The sequence below is a fragment of the Oryza brachyantha genome, chromosome 12 (assembly GCF_000231095.2).
Source record: "Oryza brachyantha chromosome 12, ObraRS2, whole genome shotgun sequence".
Taxonomy (NCBI): Eukaryota; Viridiplantae; Streptophyta; class Magnoliopsida; order Poales; family Poaceae; genus Oryza; species Oryza brachyantha.
Window position 1 is genome coordinate 12,220,490 of NC_023174.2, and position 22,823 is coordinate 12,243,312.

The 22,823-nt window shown below is 38.9% G+C and overlaps 4 protein-coding genes across 5 annotated transcripts; 1 reads left to right on the forward strand and 3 right to left on the reverse strand.

Annotated features, from left to right (window-relative positions):
• Positions 1-44: 44 nt before the first annotated feature.
• On the reverse strand, positions 45-2,275 carry LOC102707543 (cell division topological specificity factor homolog, chloroplastic). The gene is made up of 2 exons (XM_006664507.3): positions 2,105-2,275; positions 45-860 (listed from the first exon to the last, which is right to left on the reverse strand). The coding sequence occupies exons 1-2, from the start codon at positions 2,225-2,227 to the stop codon at positions 267-269; spliced, it is 717 nt and encodes a 238-aa protein (XP_006664570.1). The 5' UTR covers positions 2,228-2,275; the 3' UTR covers positions 45-266.
• Positions 2,276-4,820: 2,545 nt separating this feature from the next.
• LOC102700481 (NAD(P)H-quinone oxidoreductase subunit U, chloroplastic) lies at positions 4,821-8,161 on the reverse strand. Its single transcript, XM_006663974.3, has 5 exons — positions 7,820-8,161; positions 7,252-7,313; positions 6,543-6,632; positions 6,314-6,448; positions 4,821-5,265 (listed from the first exon to the last, which is right to left on the reverse strand). The coding sequence occupies exons 1-5, from the start codon at positions 8,106-8,108 to the stop codon at positions 5,170-5,172; spliced, it is 672 nt and encodes a 223-aa protein (XP_006664037.2). The 5' UTR covers positions 8,109-8,161; the 3' UTR covers positions 4,821-5,169.
• A 1,400-nt stretch (positions 8,162-9,561) lies between these two features.
• LOC102707829 (GPI mannosyltransferase 2) lies at positions 9,562-13,234 on the forward strand. The gene is made up of 8 exons (XM_040529480.1): positions 9,562-10,002; positions 10,093-10,198; positions 10,745-10,837; positions 10,962-11,157; positions 11,301-11,479; positions 12,046-12,296; positions 12,552-12,727; positions 12,835-13,234. The coding sequence occupies exons 1-8, from the start codon at positions 9,696-9,698 to the stop codon at positions 12,997-12,999; spliced, it is 1,473 nt and encodes a 490-aa protein (XP_040385414.1). The 5' UTR covers positions 9,562-9,695; the 3' UTR covers positions 13,000-13,234.
• A 210-nt stretch (positions 13,235-13,444) lies between these two features.
• Positions 13,445-18,025, reverse strand: LOC102708114. 2 transcript variants are annotated; one of them, XM_015842823.2, is made up of 6 exons: positions 17,765-18,025; positions 16,132-16,474; positions 15,486-15,570; positions 14,517-14,603; positions 14,208-14,441; positions 13,445-13,827 (listed from the first exon to the last, which is right to left on the reverse strand). In XM_015842823.2, the coding sequence occupies exons 1-6, from the start codon at positions 17,932-17,934 to the stop codon at positions 13,754-13,756; spliced, it is 993 nt and encodes a 330-aa protein (XP_015698309.2). In that variant the 5' UTR covers positions 17,935-18,025; the 3' UTR covers positions 13,445-13,753. The 2 variants fall into 2 exon arrangements, with proteins under 2 accessions (XP_015698309.2, XP_040385379.1); XM_040529445.1 differs by lacking the exon at positions 17,765-18,025 and adding an exon at positions 17,384-17,427.
• Between the last annotated feature and the right edge of the window lie 4,798 nt (positions 18,026-22,823).

Sequence of the window (22,823 nt, forward strand, 5' to 3'; positions counted from 1 at the left end):
TGCGACATGGCAGAACATAGCATAGCTCGCAAAACATCAGCACGAGTGCACAACGTTCTTTCCTTGTAAATAAAACATTTCTTTAAAAAAAAACTTGGACTAACTCCACGGCACTGATGTTTTCCAGCTCCAGAACAACAATTCATGAATAAAATTACATGAAACGCAGAAACAACAAAAGCCTAGATATGTACATAAGACTAGACCGCATTCTAACCAAGGAGTCCAGGGATGCAACAAAGTAAACTTAGAGAGAAATGCAACGGTCAGTAGTTCTTGTTGGGCACGAAGAAATCAAATGTAACATCGACGCTGCCTGACGTTTCTCCAGTGTCCTTGAAGTCAACACCTACGATCTTCCCTCTGTACTGCTCTTCAGATTCCTGGTACTCAGGCTTGACACGGCGCACAGGAACAGTCACAGAATATACGGTGCCAAGGCCAGCATCAGTTGAGATATCCACCTGGACATTGTCCCGTGATTCTATCTCCACAAACTCAGAGAGCGCCTCAACGATGTTCTCTACGATCTTCTTCTTTGCCTCATCACTCACTTCACACCTGTCGGAGAACAGGATCATCTTAAGCCTCTGCTTTGCGATGTTTGCATTGGAGTTCTCCTTAATGCTTGGTGCAGGGAAGATTATCTTCCATGCTAGTTTCAGACGATCAAGAAACCCCATGTTCACAATATTGTGAAGGAAGCCTTCCACATCTTGAGTTATAGGAGAAAAGTCATTCCTTGAAAGAGCAAAAGTCTGAGTGGAGCTCTTTGACAAGCTTTGGTGCTCAATGCATAGAAGTTTAGGTGTAAGCATGAGGTTGAAAGATCGCCGACGAGTAAACGAACTAAATTGTGCCTAGAGAATTATAGGTCAAGTCGTTAGATAATAATTTACTGAAATATGTTCCTTTGAAAAAAAATCAATTATACGGTGCAAAGGATCATGTGAATGCAATCTAACGATGATAATTATATGCAACTAAATACTCAAGATAAACCAGAAAAATCATTTAATCATCAGATTTTTAACAATAACAATGAACTTCAAACAAGGTTAGTCCAAAGAGATTACAACAACAAACAAACATGGCACACATGTGTGCAAAATGCACTATGCGTAGCCAAAATTCAAGTAATGCATCACTAACAGTGTCAATCCTATCAGGATGCATTAGCACACTAAACAGTTCAAGAAGAGTTTTTTGTCTCTATGACACAGTAGGTTCAGCAACTTATGTATGAAAACAGTACATAAAGGCCAGTAACTTTGACAGAGTGATAAAGCACAAAACAAAGCATATAAAACACAATGAAAAAAAATAGTGAAGTACATTTGCCCATTTCATTACAACAAACAGCCATGACCAAATTGAGCAAAACAAAGAATAGCACAAGAGCATGGTAGAAACGATACATTTTTGTGTTGTTTCTTCTGTTGCATTTGGATCAGTTTCCATTCAAAAACCGACCAAACAAAACCTTGAGAACTTGTTCACAACTCTTATAAGCAAGAATTATAACAACCAACTAATATGCTATCCTGACCAACTGCTGTATGACTAATACTCATTTCAGGAGAGATAAAAGAAGATAGGCTGTATACCAAATACTACTAAACAACGTACATCGCCATTTCCAGTTTTCCCCATCTTTCACAATAAGGCAAGGTTTCACTCCATCTGAGATCTAACATTAACTCATATAAACCGCCGATGAGCTCCGAATACATTTCGATTACTCGAGTCATCGATGCCAGTTTGTGTAGCACCTAGCGATTCCACTTGCTCCTAACTGTATAACCACAGCTACGCCACATGCCGCAGCATTGATATTGAATTCTCGAGGAACCACAAGCGAAAACACCACGACACTAGATCCAAGAGGATACATGGAGCGAGCATGCCCAACATGACACAAAATCTCCCATTTCTCTCTCTTTCCAGGGCACAATCTGCCACCGTATCTATCAGAGCGCAGGGGCCGGGATGGCATCCCGCCACGGGGAGACCCAGGCTGCATCATCATAGCTAGGGTTTTGGGGAGGAAGAAGAAAATGGAGATTGGGGGGAGGGGAGGGGAGGGGAGGGGAGGGGAGCGGACCTTGGAGCTGGCGAGGGAGTTGAGGCGGCGCGGCGCGGGGAGTACTGAGGCCGACGGGGCGAGCACCGCGCCGGGCTCGCCGCCGAAGCTGCCGGAGATCGCCGTCGCCGTCGCCATTGCCATGACAGCTCTAGGGTTTGGATTTCAGTGCCTACGCTCTCCACTCGGATGGAAGGGTGACGACCCAGGGTATACCACCGACAGTGGGGCCCACTGGTTAGTCTCACGTGTGACTGGATGAGCAACAGTGGGTGCCTCCGTAGTGGCAAGTCACAAACACGCACGTCCATTTTTAAATGGTTTTTTTAGATCATATTATTATAGAATTGTCGTATTAAAAAAATTATCATTATCAAAATTGAAATCTAGTGAGTGTCGTTGATTCTTTTATAAGTTTGGCTTGTGCTGTTATGTATTCAATTTATACCTTCTTTTTGCATGCATTTATTTTTGTATGGACCAAAATACTTGATTTGTGTGTATGACTCATCCAACAGTTTCATCTTCTTTCTCTACTCTCCTATTTCCACTCTCTTCCCCAGCACCTCCACCTCTCCTCCTCTCTCTAGGGGCTCCTCGGGTAGTTAGATATTGAGATGGTGGACGAATCATTAAGTGTGTGCCGTGGGAGGCAAGAGAATGCGGTAGCGGTGACATCATCGGCAATAGAGGCGAAGGCCAGGGAATCTGCATCTTTAGAACGGAGATCCGTCGGACGGTTTCAACGACAATAAGTATAAACTATGAGTTGTTGATGACATTGTCGAGCTACTCCTCGCAATCTGGTGAAGAGCTCGTGGATGATAAGGAAGGAGGCCTCAATTGTCACTGCCACCATGGTCCACCGCATCCTCATTATGAGGGTAGTCCCTACAACCTCCTCTCCCTTGCTGCCTCCGCCTACATATTTAGATTTAATGGCCTTTGTGGCTTTCTCTCCTCCCGACTTTGTCACCATCTGCATATTGCTGTTGCTTCTTACCTCCATTGTCTTTGCACCAATCGTGATGATCCTGCTCAAGTCGTTAGAGGGATCATGTGGCCAAGCCACCAAAGCATGTCCTGTAACTCTTGCTAGGACCTCATCATCAATATGTTCTCCAATACGAACAATGATGGCACCACACGAACAACAAGAAGATGAGTGGACGGCAAGAGTATGGTGATGACGTGTGACACACATGTGTTAGTGAGGTGGAGAGAGGAAATAATGGGGGCATTTTGGCCCATTCGAAAATTTGATCTAAAAAACTAGTCCAAGCATATTCTAGACATACAGAATGGCACAATTCAAATTTAGAGAAGTACCAGTGGCACCCACTTGATTTTGATTTAGTAGTGGTATTTTTTCAATACGACAATTTCATAATAACATGATCTAAAAACACATTTTTAAATGAAGAAACCATATTTTGGGCTAATACTAAAAAAATAATGTTTTGCTTATTGGAATTAATAAGGCTCTCCCTCATATAGAGTCCTTTCCTAATTTTTATATGGGAGTCGGGAAAAATTTTGAGTTTATTTTTTATAAAATTTTGTTCTTAACTTATTATAACATAACAGTATAACACTTTTGTAAGTTGTTGATTTGTTTCTTGATTAACATGATCTTATAAGAGATGGGAAGCGAAATAACAGTATAAAACCACATTTTGTAATTTTGAAATATAAAACCACATTTTGTGTTTTGCACCAGGGCCTCAAATTCTTAGATACCACACTAAGTACAAGATAGAAGTGTAAAGTGGAACATGGTATGTTCTAGTTGGTGATTATTACCTGGTCATCTCCAAACTTACAAATTAGAGGCTCAAACATGCATGAATTGACATCAAACTTGGTGAGCTTGACATGTTTCATATATTAGTTTGATTTGGCCAATTGGTTTGAGAAAACATTGAGCACATCAACAAATTTAACAACAACTAAACACATATTATCGTTTATCAAGTATGCACCAACCAGCAAAAAATGTTTGAATCTCAAACTAACTTTAGGCACGCATGCATGAAGCTTTAAGGCGTGTTTGGTTGCCTGGATGAAGGGTGGCTCGCACGGCGGATCCAACAGGGCACTCGTTTGGTTGCCTGCACCCGCTCGTGCAAAATGCACTGCCCATCCACACCTGTATGTCACCTTTCATTTGGTCTTTGTATCCCTGTGGTTTTTTACTCATCATGTCGAGAAGGCTTTTCCACATAAATAATTGCATCGGTTGCTCATACGACTATTTTTATTCCATCACTAACTTGTTGGTTGAAAGTATGCACAAAATTCACCGATAAGAGTGGCTGACTGGGTGCATTGTCACCCTGATTTGTTCTTTGCACATGGGCATAGGCGATGCCCAGTACGAACAAAAATCGTTAATATAGTTAAGGTCTATTATGTTATTTTGGGTACATCCCTAACTAGAAAGGTGATGCTTTAGGAGTCTATGCCCTTAAATTTTTAGACTTTGGCTATTAATAGTCATGTGAATATTCTATCTCAAGTGAAAACAATCATGTGAACATTATATTGGAGTTAGGAAAAATGATACATGTGGATTTGTGTTAGTAGGCTTCTTATAATTAAACTGTAACAAGTTATTAACGACATGTTGCAATACAAAGTAGTAGTCCAACAAATATTTCAGACCATGTCGATATCCAAAACATCACATATTTCTGTATGTTAGTGACATCTTTATACACAACGGTGCTACAGGACGAATGAGAATTTGCCGGTGGATAAATTTGCAGCTCCCTGCTGCTTATTAGTAACTTCTGCAACATGAAAAATGTTCTACACCAATCAATAGTCCCATTTACAGTCATAATACGCGAAACTGCAGTGCAAGCATAATAATCAGAGTACAAAGGGGGCAGCTGTATTTGGAACATCTCGTTTGCATGATACCAAATGGCCCATGAATTCCTTGAAAGCTTGAGACATAAAAAGAGGATCTGTACATATGAATTCAGTGCACTATACTTTAGTTACCATAATAATCAGTATACATGTAGTCATGCAGAGCGTTCATGGTGACGCAGGAGTTCTGGATTACAATTTACAGTTCATCATCTGTTGAGGGTTACTGACAAGGCAACAGACAGCATGAACCATGCCAAGAAAAAGTAGCCAACCAACTTCGTCGGGAACTCATCTTCTGGTTCCTGCTCATAGGTCAAGTACTCAAATGTCATTCTGATTAGTTTTTCATTGACGATGAACTGTCATGCATATTTTGCTGTCTATCAGTTGTTCAAAGAAGAGAATAAATTTTTACATAGAATCTTGAACCATGTTATTTTGAAATTTTTGAATGACTAGTAGTGAGCTGTTTGGAGAAGAAACTGATGATCTTGCTTATGAATAAGTTATTTTAGCTCATCGCTATGTATGGATTTTTTTACAGTGCTCCAAGATTGTTTACACTATCCATTTTGTGTTTATCTAATGGATATGATTCCTCTTACCTCATTGGAGGTAATAGACAAAAAAAGGGAAAGGGAAAAAATTCTTCAACTTGCTATAAGCAAATTAATGTCTATAAAGTGAGCAATTAATGAAACATTGTCATTTACCATGATTCAAAATTCGAATTACAACAGAGCTAGGTGATACTTTTATATTTTTCAACTTTGTACGTGTTTAAATCCTGAATGAGAATTTTGAATTCTATGATCAAATTAGCAGAATTCAAATTTGGTGCATATATTTCAGACTTACATGATTATGAAATTTTCAAATACTTTGGAATCTAAACAATATTTAATTTCCTTGCAGTTTTCATAATTTTGGATTTTAAAACTGCAGTTCATTTGACTTGTAAAAATATCAATCTGTATATATGAATTTTAATTTCATACTCTTACCATGATTTCTCATGGAACTTTGAGTACCAAGCAAATTTAAATAACCACTTCTATATATTTGAAATAATAACATGCAAGTCCATTTGAATTGTTTGGAATTATGGAATTTTTTTGGACCCCAAATTTCTTACATTTGGTTAATTTTGGAAAGAGTATTTGTAGTCATTAATGCTTTCCTTTTTCTGTTTTCACCAATTAATTAAGTGCTAGAAATTTATTTACCATTACACAAAACAAAGAAAAATGAATGGCTAGGATTTATTGGGTCTTACCACCTTAGAGGTAAGAAGGAGCACCTTAAAAGAGCTCATTGTAAACCTCATTTCAAGTAGAAACAGGTACATACCTTTGGAGGCTCTGGTGCTAGTTCCAAGGGATCCACTTCAAAAGGCCAGACGTATCGCTCTGGCTGCCCACTTCTTGACAAACTCCAATCGTATAATCTTCTCTCTTCCTCGGTTGCTAGAATGGTAAAAGATTCCTGCCATGATGCGCAAATGTTTTGTTTAGGAGGCACTGGAAATGAAATGGGTGAAGACTGAATAAAAGTGAATTGACTCATTTTGGTTCTGAACCTTTATGAGGTCATGCTCCTTAATGATTTCCTCTTCTTCCAATCCTTTGCTATTCAGTTCTTCACATTTCTTCTCGTAGGCGGCTTTAACCTGGTTTCACGATCAAACTCTGGCATTCTAGAGTGATAGTACTTCGCAGAAAAATGAAAGCATAATGGTTGCCAGCTAATTACGAAATAAGGAGGTCAACACAGACACTAAATACATAATTGAACTATACTCCAGCAAAATCTAAGCCCATTTTGTATTTTCTTATTTATTTAATGCAGAGATTATACACATAATGAAACCAAGAGTATTTAACATGCCATGGAACTTGAATACCTATAATAATGGTTTGCTACGCAACAAGTCTTCCGCTTGATGGCACACAAGATCGGTATCGACATCAGTGTAATCTCAATGGGTCCAGAACTTCAAAAACCCAAATAAACATTGAACAAATAAGCTACTCTACCAATCTACCATCCACTTCCTATTATTAGGACTAGAATCATTCCATCTAATTTTCTCCAAGATATTTCATTGCAAACATAGCATCATAGAGTGGTTATAAAGTATCCAGCTGATCTACTATTGCACACAATGCAGGTTCATCATTGGCCATCATCAGAGGTATTTTGTGATTTTCAGTACAACGCATATATTTTGGATGCAAAAATGTATGTAAAATTGCCACTCATTGCATGGTATTTCGATTTCAGTGTACCTCATCGGTAGAAGCTAATCTGGTGATCCCAAGTCTACCATAATGATCAGCGTCTGTAATTGCTGAAATGTTGGAAAAACATCCTTCAATATAAACAGTTTCCGACAGAAAAAGCTCATAGACAAGTTCAGTTACTCCTAGTTAATAAACAGGACAACTTTGAAGAATCATGAACATACTTTCGCCTAGCATTTGCAGATAGGAAAATTTAACTACAATATCATGTTGCCTAGGTTCACTATGACTTAATGATTACATGTTTTCTTCAAATTTTAAGAGGGGGGCAACACAATCTGAAAATTCGGCGAGAGATAATGGAGAACAAATTACAATTGTATAATTAGAATATCCCAAAAGCTGTATTAACATTTGCAACTTGATAAAGAATACTACATGATAGGAGTAAATCAATAAAAAAAGTCTAATCAACATCGCTGAATTATATTTGCAACTAATTCACGAATCCATTTTTGTTAACTCTCATTAAATTAAAATAATAAGAACCGAAAACCCAATTAACAGATTGGCAAGCAACGGGACGCGACGGGGAAAACCAAGAAGCGCGCACCGAGGCCACGCATCGCCTTCTGCACGTTGTCGGCGGAGATGAGGGAGTACGGCGGCCGCGTCGACGTGGCGGCGCCGCCGGCGACGTCCGTGCCCGCCTCGGGGTCCCCCTCCACCACCGTCTCCGCCACCGCCGCCGCCGCGGCGTCCTCGGCGGCGGCGGCGGCGCACCGCGCGCGGAACGACGCCGCGGAGGAGAATCGTCCGCGGGGGATGGATACGCGGCAGCGCGGGGACGGGGAGGACACGGCGGCGGGCGCCGGCGGGGAGGCGACGCCAACGGCAGGCATGGCGGGAGTGGAGAGGCTGGAGCGCGGGAGATAAGGGAGGTGGGGATGGAAATAAAAGTTTTTGAGCCCTTTTTGTTTTACTCCCTTTTCAATATTTTCTATTTTCTCTTGGTATTTGTTAAGAGGAAAACAATTTTTTGATAATATTTTTTTAAATCAACAATTTTGTGGCTAACTATGGCGTTACTTCGTAGTGCAAGTTGATTTGAATACCGTAAATTAGGTTCGTTCATTTGCAAGATTTTCTTTAGATATAGAGTTAACTGAATTCATGTCATCCTAACTTTCAACGTTTTAAAATGTCATTGTAGTTTACCTAATTGGATTCATACCATTCCAAGACATGGAAAATTAGATGCATGCCACTTTGTACGCATGAGACATTGTTTTGTCCGATTTTGTATTACCATATTTTAGTATAGACCAAAATGCCATTGTAAAAGAACAGAGAATGGGGGATATGGGGAAAAATGAACGAAGGGATATTTTATCGTTGTCATTAGGCTATGCGTCGCTCCTGGAGGATTCTTGACCATTGGAGATATGAGTAGATGATGGAGGGATTGAAGTCCCAACTTCTGCTAGATTTGCTGGTGTCGCGTCAACCTTGCCATCACAAGTAGGTTATCATTGTGCACTGTTGTTGCCGATGTAGTTACAATTGCCACCATCGCCTACTACTCTCGCTATCCATTGCAGTTGCTCTCGTGTCACACCGTCACCCGCTATTATTTCTGTGGCTGTAACCTTCACCGTTCCGCTGTAACTAATGCTCACTGTTATTTTATCAAGGATGATGAGGATCGATTCAATTTTAAAATAAGATAAATGATAAAAGTTCATGTAAATTGTGTCTTAGACGAACGAAGTGGTATAGGTGTTTTGTGGCAGTATGCATCCAATTATGTGGATTATAACGATATATTTCAAAACTTCAAAAGCTATGATATATGAATCCAATTATATAAAATAAGGTTTTTTTTGGATAAACCATAAGAAAACCATAAAATTTAACTCAAGAAAAAAAATCCTATTAGGTTGGACTCGAATTTCCTCTAAAATTCTCCAGGTCTCCACTCTCAACCCTGCTCCAATGAATTTTCTTTTTAATTCTTGGAATCCCAACCCTTTATTCCAAACGAGAAAATATAAGAAAAATTTTAATAAGGCTCTAATCCTATACGAGAATCTAAGAAAATAAACTAGAGGTGAAATCGAGTTCAGCTCGTTTTACAACTCCACTCCAAACACTGCCCCGAGACCGAGAGTTAGTTTAGAACGTTGCTATATGAAAATCGTACGACAACGAACGGTTCCGCGTCCACCGTCTTTCATCTGTGTGATTGTACCTCCTGCCGTCTCACGATTTAGCCTCGTATCCGTGTGATCTTACGTATATTATTTTTCGCTAGTATAGGAGTTGAAGCCCCTACCAAACTGATCATGAATTTCGAAAATCATATCGTAAACTCGTCGGGAAGTTGCGTAGGAGTATGTTTTAGTTTTAGCCCTTCACGAGAACAAATACTTGGCTTGGTTGAACCGAATAGACGGACCACCCACCCCTTCCGCCGCCGGAGATCCCCCATGGCGGCGCCGGTCGCCGGCGTCGTGCGGCTCGCCGCCGCATCCCGCTTGCTGGTCCTGGCCCTCTCGCTGCTCTCCCGCCTCCTCTTCCGCCCCTACGATACCTCCGCCTCGCTCCACCCGCCCTGCCTCCTCCCGTCCAACGCCTCCGCCTCCGCCGACGACGACCCGGCGCCGACCGTCTCCTCCCTCGCCGTGTGGGACGGCGTCCACTTCCTCCGCGCCGCCGAGTGCGGCTACGAGTACGAGCAGTCCTTCGCCTTCCTCCCGCTCCTCCCGGCCTCCCTCAACCTCCTCGCCCGATCCCGTAGGTCACCCGCCGCGCCTCGCCTCGCCTCGCCTTGCGATTTTTGCGTCGAGTGCTTCGGTTTGATTTCTGATCTGGTGCTTTTGTTAGTGCTCGCGCCGCTGGTGCCGGTGCTGGGGTACAGGGCCGTGCTCGTGATCTCCGGATATGCTCTCAACAACGCTGCGTTCGTCGCTGCCGCGGCCTACTTCTACAGGTGATCGATGTTCTTGGGCAACGAATTGTCGAGTTAGTTTAGCTTAATCGCCTTGTCTTGTACATTTCCTAAGAAGATTTTTTGGGATTTTGTTCAGCATTTACTGAATTTTAACAATATATTAGCTGGTTCCAATATACGATTTTGTTAGTGATTTACAGCCTTACTGTTTCGCTTATACTTATTATAAGAGAAACTGCTTATTAGCAATTAAAAAAATTGATGGGTAAAACTTTTCTATAGGTGTTATTAGTGATATAAAAGTAAATGCTGTGAAATAAACTACAATGGAAACAAACCTAAAATCAACTCCAAAATTAAGTTTTAGTTTTCAATTTTTGCTTATTCTTACAAGCTGTTGGCCAAACGATGAGGTCATTAGTGATGCTGTTAGGATGTTGGAAATTTGGAAGACATTCATGAGCATCGGAGTGTTTGGTTTGCTATGGCCATATCAAAATAACTGTGGATGCTATTTTTACAAATGTTCCACTATTACCGAGTGTTTCATGCATTGCTAAAGTGGATAAAATCCTCTCTTTTCAGACTGTCTTTGCTGATCTTGAAGAATCCGAATGCTGCTTACCGAGCATCTGTTCTCTTCTGCTTCAACCCTGCTTCTGTGTTCTACTCATCACTGTAATTCTCTTTTCCCTCTGCACCAGTTACTATGAAAACGAAAGATCATTTACTTCTTTAGGCCAACAAAAACTCATGTACCTGGAATCTCTTAATATCAAACATAAATTGTTGTTTGTTGCAGGTACTCAGAGAGTCTATATGCGTTGTTTTCACTTGGGGGAATATTCTACGTGTTTACCGGTGCTAATACCATTGCAATGATAATGCTTGCTCTCTCCGGTTCAGCTAGGTCAAATGGAGCACTTAATGCTGGTTATTTCTGTTTTCAGGCTTTGCTACATGCATATGATGCTGCTGTCCAGAAGAAAAGGCCCATAGTAAGTTCAGTTTTACATTGCTTTATGGTTTCTTACAGTTTCACATGGTGCTTATTGTAAGTGTTTTTTTGTTACATATAAGGTGCTATTGCGAAAGAAATGTCTATCTGACCGTATTTTCCTTTTCTTTTTCCTGTCCCAAGCTGGCAGTGCAGGTTCTTATCACTGGATTTTTGCGGTCTGTTTTTATATTTCTACCATTCTTTGCTTTCCAAGCATATGGATATTTGAACATATGCCTATACGGAAATATGGAGGAGATGAGGCCATGGTGCAAAGCTAAAGTGCCTCTTTTGTATGGATTCATTCAAAGCCACTACTGGTAATTATATTTATGTTAAAGTAGCTTTATCAGTTTTAACTTCATAATTTATACCAAAGCTATCCATTGTTTTGCCCTATTTTCTATCTTACCAGCTAGATACTCAGTAGTTGCTTCTTAGAATCTCCAGCTCCATCAAACAGAGCCTTTATTAGGATAGATAGCTTTCTACTTTGGATCACACACAAGTGTTATTATTTGCTTGATAATAATTCTGTGAGTCTAAGGTCTCAGAACATTCAAACAGTGAAACAGCCATGCAAGCTTTATATTCATCTTACACACATGTTCCATTGTTCTTGTTTTGTCTTGCACACCTGTTTTAAACGCTGCTAGGATGGCATTCCATGGTGGTGTAGGACCATGTAGTAGGCATCGGGGAAGGCAAAACTCTTTCATGTTTACTGTTGTCAGGATTTATTAAAATATCTGTGCTAATCTAAACCTGTAAACTATTATTTTTATGCGGATGTATATGTTTTCCCCCTTACAAATCTATATGTTATTTACATATTTTGGGTTCATCATTTGTGAGTTTTACATTATTGACATGTCTTTCCTTTTAGGGGGGTTGGCTTTTTGAGGTACTTTCAAGTGAAGCAGCTGCCAAACTTTCTTTTGGCTTCCCCAGTTTTGAGTCTTGCAGTTTATTGTATTATTCATTACACAAAGCTGCTTCACCGACTCTTCAAATCAATTAGCATACACGAACTGATTGTTGCCACAGTTGAGGGGAGATCAAGTGAAGCATATAAAAGCTCAGATGTTGACACAGTATTGAATAGTGGATTTTCTACCACAACTAACAAAGCACAAGGTATTACAATGTTATCTATTATTAGTTTATTTATTAAAAATATTATCTTATTAAAAAAATCATTCAACTTCTTTAAATATGCTGCTTCTGAACTCTATTTTGTAACTTCTACCGACAAAGTTTTAAAGTGGCTAAAGAAATGAGAAAATTTCAGCTGTAAAAGCATTTACATTGAATTGATCAAGTGATATAGTGTTCTAAGAGTAATTATGTGTAAAGCTTCGGTACAGACCTAACCCTTAAATAATTGAACAGGACATGCTGATGTAAAGAGGAGAAAATCAGTTGCGACGGACCCAGGATCTATGCATAACAACAGGTCAAATGACAAAATTCTTGAAGTTAATGAGGGGTGCCCCATATTAGTTCTTCCTTTCATTTTACATCTGGCATTCATGACGTTCACTGCTTTCTTTGTGATGCACGTCCAGGTAAGCATAGGTGTTATATCTACATAAAAAAAGATTTGCTCAATCTTGTGGCTTCTGCAGATTTCACTGCTTATATCTCATCTTTTGCTTATGTGTGTGGTGTGCAGGTATCAACACGATTTTTATCTGCTAGTCCTCCAATTTACTGGGCGGCATCGCACATTTTGGTCTCCCCCAAATCTAAAAGATGGGGCTACTTAATCTGTATTTATTTTATAGCCTATATTCTTCTCGGTAGCTTGCTCTTCACCAATTTCTACCCGTTCACGTAAGAACTGCTGTGCCAATCATATGACCCAACGATCCACGCTGTAACGTATTAGTTTGTGCGATTTTTATTTATCACTGCTCGGATGAATGCAACTAGTTTTCTAAAGACTCTCCTAGGTAGAGCGTCCCTGTACAGCTGATGCACATTTTTGTTCCCATCAAATTTGGATTTTTAGCATGAAGCTTGTTTGAATTGTTGTCTTGAACTAAAGAGATGAGAATTTTTACCAAGCAATTTTACGGTCCTAAAGAAGGTACTAATTTTTTTCTATATAAATTTGGTATCTCTTGGTACCTTATCAACTATGATATACCTAAATTTCACACTAAAATTTTAGTAACTTTCAATATTACTCAAAGGACTAAAATTGCTAATTTTTATCAGTTTTGAGCCATCAATGGGTCTTTCAAGGAAGAAACAGATCAAAGTGGCAATGGAATACACATATGCAAAGGCTGCGTAACCATGGTGCACATGATGCCCCCAGATTCAGGTAAACGATGGCATGTAGCCTTGAGTCATGACAATCGCAACCAATTAAACAAAACTGTTAGCCTGAATTTCAAAATCCAAGGAACAGAAGTAATATCAACATCTCATGATGCCAGAAAGCACCTGTCTCCAAAAAAGAAAAAAAAAGAAGCTATTGACCTTGCGCATAGAGGCTGATAGCTGGTTATTATTCTTCAACTGTGAACTTCATCAAGTTAGGTCTTATGGAGTCGTGAAGATCTCCAACAGGGATGCTTTTCACCTTACAGCGGTAACTGGAACTTCTCGAAAACCAGGATAGCAACAATTGGTCCTGCAAAATCTCCCAATGTACAACCTGCAATCCATAGCAGAAGAACAATGTCAGTTTAGTTCGGATTGAACAAACGTGTTCATTCTTACCGCTCCTTAAAAGCAATTTAAAAAAAAATGGCTACAGAACCCTGAAGATGGATATAACGTTGAAAATGCGCTGGAGACGTATTAAGTCCACAATAACATGTTTAGACAATATTATCTTATTTCTGTCAGAACAGAAGGATGCCAGATTTTTATTGAAAAATCCCCGAAGCAAACAAAACACCCATACAAAATGCTACTAAATAATTTATAGTAACATTTTGGTACAGAAATAATACCAATTATATGTAAACTTGACATTTTTCCATCAACATTATCATGTTTAGAATTAAAGGAAGATGGCAAATAGTTACTCACCAAGCCACTGTCCATGTACTGGATGCACAAGGACCCCAACGCCAGCTCCTATTGAGGCAAAAACCAAAGAGAACCCACATTTGACGGTTATGCCATATATCTTTTTCCCGAACATTTTGACTTTATCCATCTCATCCAACAATTCCTGCTCATTGGAAGGCTTACGGATGAAACATCTGTAAATTTCAACTATGGATTGCACAACCCAAGCAGCAGCTACTCCCAATGCATGTGCTGTTTAAAGAAAAAATATATGAAAAAATAATCTATAAACGGAAAACTGACAAATTGCAGGCAGGCAGATCTGACCTCGGAAAGTTGTTCTAGCAACACAGTATGAGAACTCTGGACAGGACATCCCCCTTACAGATTTCCTCTTTGACGATTTTGAGGCATCTATAGAACAGAATTAAAATATAAGGAATTGAACAGCAGCAAATTATAACCTGATAATCTTAACACAACCACAAAGATACTAAAAAGAAAACTTCAGATTAATTTCTTCTGTCGAAACATAGAAGCATCATATACATATGACTGAGACATGACAAGGCATATCAAGCTTATCATGATTCATGAATAGTGATCTAAAAGACAGATAAAGCATGTGGCATATATCTATACTCTTCCAAAAGAAGGCAATGGTGGTGGCAGTGAATTCCTCACCCACCAACTCTATTGTATATTTTTTTACCAACTGTTTCATGTTCCTTGAATATTACAAAATAGTCCAGCATATTGGTTCTATTTATCTCATTTGTAAAAATAGGTTTGTTATGTAAACACATTAGACACCTGTAGGGTCGAATAGTTCTAAAAACCTCACAACTGATTTGTTGCAAACAATATAAGAGGTGTATAATTCATATTTACCAGAAGCAAAGCACAGGTATTTAGCTAGTCTAACAAAAATTTGGAGGCACTATCCCGCAGAGAGATAAGGTCTAGTGAGGCTATAGCCATACTATATTGAACTAGGCTTTTCATGCCCTTCAAGCCAAGCTTAAGTTTTAGGAAGTCTGTTTAAAAGTCCAAGTTCATCCCAAATATAAAATGACATAACTCAACTGAACAAAATAAGTTAACAAAAGATGTATTTCATAATATACTTCACAGGTAGAAAAATCATTTTTTGAGAAAATGTATAAAAAAAATAGGCATCCCATTCTCCATATTATATTTATGGACTTCAAGGAGCTGTAGTTTAAAGAAGCCTGCTTGGATGCTATAGCGCTTTCAAATTTAATAAAATATCTGATACATAGTAAACTTTATTACCCTTAAGAAGCTTCCATGCTGTTCTTTGTGAAAGATGACGAACTGCTATCCGTTCCAATATTCTTCTTGTTGTTACAACAGAAGTCTGAAATGTAAAACAAGGGCATAGTCAGTGACTTTCCACACCCAGCTTGCGCAAACTAGTGGTGACCTTTTAGGCCTAAGCTTTTAGAATGTAAAACAAGAGCGTACTCAGTGTCTTTCTACTGGTTATTAATGGGTTTAGCTTAGTTGGGACTTGTAGGTGCAGGCCATCCACCTGTTTAGCTTAGATTCTGTGGCACAGGCCTTAAACAGGGTGGAACCTGAATGAAACTTATTTCATATATACAGAGGAAATTAATGTGGTTAAAACTACTAGTCCAGCTAAACAGCTACGATTGAGAATGACTGAAAAATACAACAATCATCAGTTCAGCATGGATTATGGATAAAAATATGATTTTGATGAAAGATCAAAGCAAGACAACGACGGTGGACAATTAAGGTCAACAAATGGGAGCAACTAATATCTTGGGTATGATGTACAGACACTATCCGATAATCACGCTTACCAAGCATGTGTCTGCTTAACTTGGACAAAAGAATATTTGTGAAACAAAATAATTTTAAGATCGAACATAAAGTCAGTTCAGTAAACAGGTACCTCACGGATGATTTGCTTCACTGAATTGTGGAAGGGAGTAACCAGATCAACAGGCCTATTCTCTGATTCATCTTGAAGCAGCTCATCTTCATCGTCACCATCATTGTGTGGTTGAGGTTCCAAAAGTGGCAAATAGTACAATAAAAAGGACCTCAGGGTTGTCAAGCTAAAATTCTTCAAAGCAAAGGCTGAAAAAAGTGGCTTCAGCTCCAGAGGGTATTCCTTTATTGGGTATCGGAGGGAGTCTTGTATTTTGTTATTAAGATCATTAATAAGATCAGGAGCATCATTCAATCCAGCAGTTGCACCAGCATCACAATAGGCTACAGTAAATCCTGGGAAACTGAAGAATAAAGAAAAATTAATGTGTATTAGATCAATAGATTCAAAAGTAAAAAGCAAAGAAAAAATATAAACATGTCTAGTAAGAATCGGAAAATGTCTCTAGTCACATGTATTGCAGTGCAGAAATATTTTTATTATCATTCATTTGTTAGCCTGGGTGCATGGTTTATTAGTGAGTAATGCTTAAAAATATCTTAATTCACATTTGCGTAAATATGTCTAAAATATGGAGTACTTTTGTTCAATCTGATGCAATGGAACTTGCCAAGCAAGTACATAGCTCCAATCGTGACATCACAATTCACAAGAAAATGGCTTTTTTTTGTTTTAGATAATGTATTCCATTCACATCCTACAACAACCATGGCCATACTAGGATCTGAAGGATTCCTTGTTATAAATAATTCAACCAGATAAGAGATCTTTCATCCTGGCACACCCTTATATAGTTTGGACCTACCAGTATTTCAGGAGCAAGATCCATGGCATTGCATTCATTACCACTGATAAGATCTCGACAAGAGCTTATTTCCCTCAATTTGGAGAAGTTATGCAGCATAAAACATGTCCAAAAACAATCTCAAACTCTGAACACAAAGCTATAACAAATGCAGCAGGTATTTTTATCCGAATTGACAAAGCAGTGCTATGAGCAATGGTTTTGTCACTCCACGCATCATGCACCTCCAATACATCACTACAAACCACGAGAATTCCAAGATTTTACTTGCATATGTAAATATACAACAAATATTTCCACGGAAGCAAACTTCGAAGACGCTGAATGGCCTCACGAGTTGCATCTGCCAGGAAAAACTCAAAAACTAGCAGCCTATCAAATGCCGCAAGCAAGAGCGACGCTAGAACGCATGAACTACCACAGGAGCACCAGCAACAGAGTATCTACCTTGTGCAATCTGCGTCAAGAAAACACATCTTTGACCTAAACCCACAAGTGACACAAAGACAAAAAAACGCTCTACAAGCTAGGACCCGATTCCTGGTCTCGCTGAGCTCCACTCCAGCAGCAGATCGAGGTCCGAAACAAGCAACACTGGTCGCTTCCCTCCATCCTTCCCAGAACCAAACCCCCCACCTATTGACTACACCGAGAACCCAGCGGGGAGCACCGACTAAAAACCCTAGCTAGCACGCAGCGCGCCGAGCCCGAGCACCTCGACGGCGGCCATGGGCCAAGCCACTAGTAACCAGCCCATCCGCACGGGCAATAGAGCCACTAGGATATAGAAGGCGCAGGGGTAGGGGTTGGGGTTGGGGGTAGACGAACCCGAAGAGGTGGCGCGCGGAGAGCGGCACGCCGGAGGCGGAGAGCGCGGCGGCGGCGGCGGTGGAGGCGACCGCGGCGGCGGAGATCGCGGAGTGGGCGTGGACCCCGGAGGAGTAGCGGGGCCGCGCGCGGGACGCGAGGTCGAGCAGGAGCGCGATGCCGACCGCCATCGTGGGGGGCGCGGGGATCTCTCTCTTTCTCTCTCTCTCTCTCTCCCTCTCTCTCCGTGGACACGGGCGACGAGGAGAACGACGACGAAGCCGCCGGCGCGGTGGTGGCGTGGAGGCGAGGTGGAGTGGAAGAGGCGAGGCGGGCCGAGGTGGGCTTTCTTGTGGAGGGCTTGGGCCGTGGTGGACATGTAGGCCTGTTCTTCAGCCCGGCCCAGCCCGAAAAGACTGAGCCTGGCCCAGCCTGACCATGCACTGGGTCTGGATGTTGAAGCCCAAACCTGAAAAAGGCTGATTTTTTTAAAAAAAAAACCAGGGTCGAACCAGGCCTAGGCTCTGTTTTTCTAGAAATGTCGGGATTAGGCCTTGGTTTTTTTTGGCCGAGCTTTTTCTAGGCTAAGCTCGAAGCCCAGGCCGACCCGAGTTTTGGATAGGCCTGCAGACATGTGTTCGGCGAGTTAGACCATGATCTACATACTACCTCCGCCGCTCCGTTGTATTTTAAATTATTTAGTAAATAATAAGGTTAATAATAAAATAATATGGTGTCTCTTGATAAATGAGTAATGGATGAATGGTAGGACTAGGTGAGAATAAAATAAGAAGACTTTTGAATAAAAGTGATTGATGAGACAAGTATTACTATAAATACGGTAAAAAAACATTGTATTATTTATAAGATTTAAATCCCAGAAATGATTACATTTTGGAAAGGGTTTAAGGACCATAACAATTGGATGAATACACGATATTAAAAATTCATTCATTCTAGTGCACAATATTAAACTTTTAGAAAAGCTATCACAAATTATTATAGAGCTTGCAGGATAAATGATCACAAATTACAAATTAAAAGTTTGACTCAAACAAGAAAACCAATTAGAATTATGTGTAGTCCTTGTATCCCTCGTAAAACAATATCTTTGAAATCAATGGTCAATCCTCAGTCGATTGAAATTTTCTCCCATCACTGCTAGCGACTGATGTCAAACTAAAACATAAGATAACACTGAAGAATAGTTGAGTTGTAGGTTACTAATATGTTTATATCTCGTCACTATTATTAACATTTGAAGTGACCATGACTCCTCTTGATACAACGGTTGCTCACATCCTAGCTCAATTGGAAGATATCAAGATCAAGCCATCCAAGTTCTAAAATCCAATTCGGTCACCTGCTCTAGTGCTATCTTAAACGGTTAACAAACATTCATACAAACTCCGTTTTGGATCCATGAGTACTTAATGGAAAGCCCTTGAAGTCCTTGTTTCAATGGATCTAGCTTCATGTCCAAATTCCACATCAGTCGGTTGCGATCATAGAAACAAGGTGATGTGTCACCTATAATAAGCCTATGAGACTATAACTTCATCTGTACCCTGACTCAAGTAGTGTCCAAGTGGGGTACACCCCAACCTAGTGGAGCACAACCCTAGAGATCCCTTGGACATTCTCCCACCTCCTTAAATAGATAGGTACCCCTTCAGGGATTTTTAGGTTTTGTTTAGATTAAAGTTCTAGCAATATTTTATTTATTTTATCTTGTTCTTGCTTGTTTATTTAATTTGCTTACAGAAATAAGGTTGATCTACAATGACAAGATTAACAACCCATGAAGAGGTGTATCAATTGCTAAAGAGCAACACAACAATGTCTCGACAGTTGTAGTTGGGTCGTTAATGTTTCTCCCAAATTGTATTTATCATCAACTCAAGAAAGATTAGGCCAATCAGAGCCAATAGATTTATAGCTTCCATCACTACTCTCTCTAAACAAACAAATACTTATGTAGATATGTGCATATGTACACATTAAGGTAATTGATCGTATTTTGAGCTTGTTATAGAGATATATAAAAATATAGTGGCTTGTAAGGTTTCCGTGGTGTTTGTGATAGCTGAGATCAAAGGATTGAATGATTATATGATTTTTGTGATAGCTATGTAAAGACATAGACCACTGAATTAACTGCTACAACGAAATACACCGTTTAGGAGTTAGAAAATGTGATCGTGAAAATCCTAATCACACATGAGAAACCAAAGGGACCCATGTACCTAGGTAGTCTCTAACCATATAAGTGGGCCATAAAATGATATTTTTCTCAAGTTAAAATAAATAAGTCATGATATTTTAATGAAATCTAAATTAAAGGGGCCATGGTATTTTTAATGACATCTAATGGTTATGATGACAATATTTAATTAATCAATGGTGAGATCTTTCTGATCAACATGGGAACTGTTAGCAAGTGCCCAATTAGTATAAGTATAGAACAAATAGATGGATAGATTGATCGATGCTAGAAATTCTAAGAAAATAAAATAAACTATCCATATGTTGATCACTTTAACTTGTAAAGCCATTATTTTAGTTTATTCGAATTGTCTAAAAAAACGTATACAACTTATATTATATTGATCTAGGGCTCCTTTGAATCAAAAGATTTGTGCTTCCCAAAAAAGAAAGAATCAAATGATTTGTTTAGGAGTTTTGTAGTATGAAAATCCTATAGGATTTTTGTTTATATAACCTTTTGAACAAAGGATTTGAGTCCTCCAAATCCTATGAAAGTACTAAGGAATGGCACAACTGTTAGAACATTTGTGATATGTGATATAAATTATTGGTAAAATAGATTATTGTTCAGACTAAGTGGATCGAGTTAGGATGAACTTGTTTCTTTCTTCATTTTTGATGTGCAGATAAATGTAGGAGGTGAACATTGTGAACGATGAGGGACCAAGATAGAATGCAAATTTTAAGGTCAGAGTCGGTCAAGAGATGTCATTAGATGATAATACTTTAGTTTGGTTCATGGTATTTGGGCATCATAAAAGTGGACCGGCTAATGGGCCGGTGGATTGATTTATAATTGATTAGAGTTTTATGGACTAATTGGGCTATGTTGGGCTAAGTAATACTCTCTCCATATTTTTTTATATGACGCCGTTGACTTTTACGTTCACGTTTAACCTTTCGCCTTATTCAAAAAAATATAATTATTAATTATTTTGATATAATATAATTTATTATTATAGAAACTTTAAGTATGATTTATAATTTTGCATATTTAGATACAAATTTTGAATACGATGAACGGTCAAATATAGATTTAAAAGTCAACGGTGTCATATAAACATCTATGGAGTATATCTTTTTAGGCTCTTTCCATGTTCTATTGTATAAAATGTAGAGATATGAGGATATATATTGGCCAAACAATAGTATGAAAAAGCCGTTATCTTTAGTATTGAGAGAACGAGAGTTGAGAGAGATATGGTGCTTTGTAACGACTTTTGGATTATTTTGATCAATAAAGTTGAGCAAATTCATCTCAACCCAAAATTTTCAATTTGGTTCTCGCGCATGGTGACTTTGGCAAATATTTTCCTGATCTTCTATTGCTCCCGTATTTCGATATAACCGTCGGGTTTGAATGCATATATTTTAGTCTCGTAGTTCTAAGAAGTTTTTTGGTTTTTTGGACTTTTTTAGGATTAGAGTGATTAATTTAGTGTTCTACTGATACTAGAGTAGCTTTATTTATGTGGCTGCTTATCTGCTTTCATAATTTTTAAAAAGTAATTAACAATCATTCACCCGACTCTATAGCCGTCATTCCATTTCTACAACAATGCATATAGATTTTAGAGAAAAGTTAGTAATAGCTTCAATCTCTTGAAAAATTTCATTAGAGCCTATCCTCTTACTAATTCTTGTATTTTTCATGCTACCTATTCAAACTTCTATTCCCATATTTTTCTTGCATTTTTTAATCATCTATTTCACGCTATCTCAAGTACGTTCCTCTTCATTACTCTATTTTTAATCCCATTTTTCAAAGGAGCTTAATGCTCTCCTCCTCTACTTTTGCCATCCTCCCCTCCTCTCTTCCTCCTATTTTTTAAGCTATATATCAAAATTCAACGGTTAAACCCAATCCAAATTATTTTTTCCCCTATAATTCTTAAACCCAATCCAAATTATGTGTGATAGTGATTCTATGAAAGGAAAAAAAAGAGAGACTCGGTTAAGCCGCTTTAGTTTATTTCTCTCTAAAAAAAAAAGAGCTATAGACGAGAATCATGATACACCATGAATTTTTACGTCATTGTGATAACTGTAGAGAGTATTTGTTTGTTTTTCGGGTTACTCTTTCCAGGATGCTAAACTTTTTGAGCCTTACGTTAATTTATACTATTTAGGTCTCCCTAAAAATGATGCCCTTCTCAGCAAGCGAATAATTTTTACTGTGATTTTCTCTCTTTATGTAACAATTTATCGTACTAACTCTTTCACAGCAAGAAACATGTTTTTGCTGGCCTTGATATTTGGACAACAAAGTTAATCCCATTGGTCCTCATCAATTATTTCTTTAAAGGCCTAGGTTGCTAGCTAATTAGATAATTAGGCATCTGGCTTCCCCTGATTCTACTCTTAGGAAATCTCCACATTGCTCCTACCAATACCTAGTTTATTGAATTAGTGCTAATCACTTGGTACCATGCACAATAAACTCAACAAAGATCACTCCGTTCTTTTGAAAGATTATATGATTTTATATAGCTATAATGGTACAAGCAATCAAGTTAACTAATGCAAAGTTGGAAATCTACTTTAGAATAGTGAGATGATGAACTTCTATATAAAAACTTTTTAAAAAATACATCGTTTAACAGTTCAGAAAACATGCGCGTAAAATCCGAGAAATAATCTAAAAAAATTTATACATAAGAGCGAGTACAATAAGTGATATAAGGAGACTCTAAAATTTGCTACGTCACCTTTATCCTTATATGGAGGAGAGAGAATAGGAGAGAGAAGAAAAACAATTTATAACCACAAGCTTCAAAACACTGGGATCTTAATGACATGAAAATATTTTAGA

What these genes read in the sequence shown, in the direction of transcription:
- LOC102708114 (XM_015842823.2), bottom strand. Translation starts at nt 17,934, where the DNA reads ATGGCGGTCGGCATCGCGCTCCTGCTCGACCTCGCGTCCCGCGCGCGG. An exon ending in TGAAGCAAATCATCCGTGAG is followed by an intron (nt 15,571 to 16,131) that starts GTACCTGTTTAC and finishes TTTACATTTCAG; the next exon opens with ACTTCTGTTGTAACAACAAG. An exon ending in AGCATGGAAGCTTCTTAAGG is followed by an intron (nt 14,604 to 15,485) that starts GTAATAAAGTTT and finishes TCTGTTCTATAG; the next exon opens with ATGCCTCAAAATCGTCAAAG.
- LOC102707829 (XM_040529480.1), top strand. Translation starts at nt 9,696, where the DNA reads ATGGCGGCGCCGGTCGCCGGCGTCGTGCGGCTCGCCGCCGCATCCCGC. An exon ending in TCTGTGTTCTACTCATCACT is followed by an intron (nt 10,838 to 10,961) that starts GTAATTCTCTTT and finishes TGTTTGTTGCAG; the next exon opens with GTACTCAGAGAGTCTATATG. An exon ending in TCTTTGTGATGCACGTCCAG is followed by an intron (nt 12,728 to 12,834) that starts GTAAGCATAGGT and finishes TGTGGTGTGCAG; the next exon opens with GTATCAACACGATTTTTATC.
- LOC102700481 (XM_006663974.3), bottom strand. Translation starts at nt 8,108, where the DNA reads ATGCCTGCCGTTGGCGTCGCCTCCCCGCCGGCGCCCGCCGCCGTGTCC. An exon ending in GATTAGCTTCTACCGATGAG is followed by an intron (nt 6,633 to 7,251) that starts GTACACTGAAAT and finishes TCGTGAAACCAG; the next exon opens with GTTAAAGCCGCCTACGAGAA. An exon ending in TAGCACCAGAGCCTCCAAAG is followed by an intron (nt 5,266 to 6,313) that starts GTATGTACCTGT and finishes ACCTATGAGCAG; the next exon opens with GAACCAGAAGATGAGTTCCC.
- LOC102707543 (XM_006664507.3), bottom strand. Translation starts at nt 2,227, where the DNA reads ATGGCAATGGCGACGGCGACGGCGATCTCCGGCAGCTTCGGCGGCGAG. An exon ending in ACTCCCTCGCCAGCTCCAAG is followed by an intron (nt 861 to 2,104) that starts GTCCGCTCCCCT and finishes ATAATTCTCTAG; the next exon opens with GCACAATTTAGTTCGTTTAC.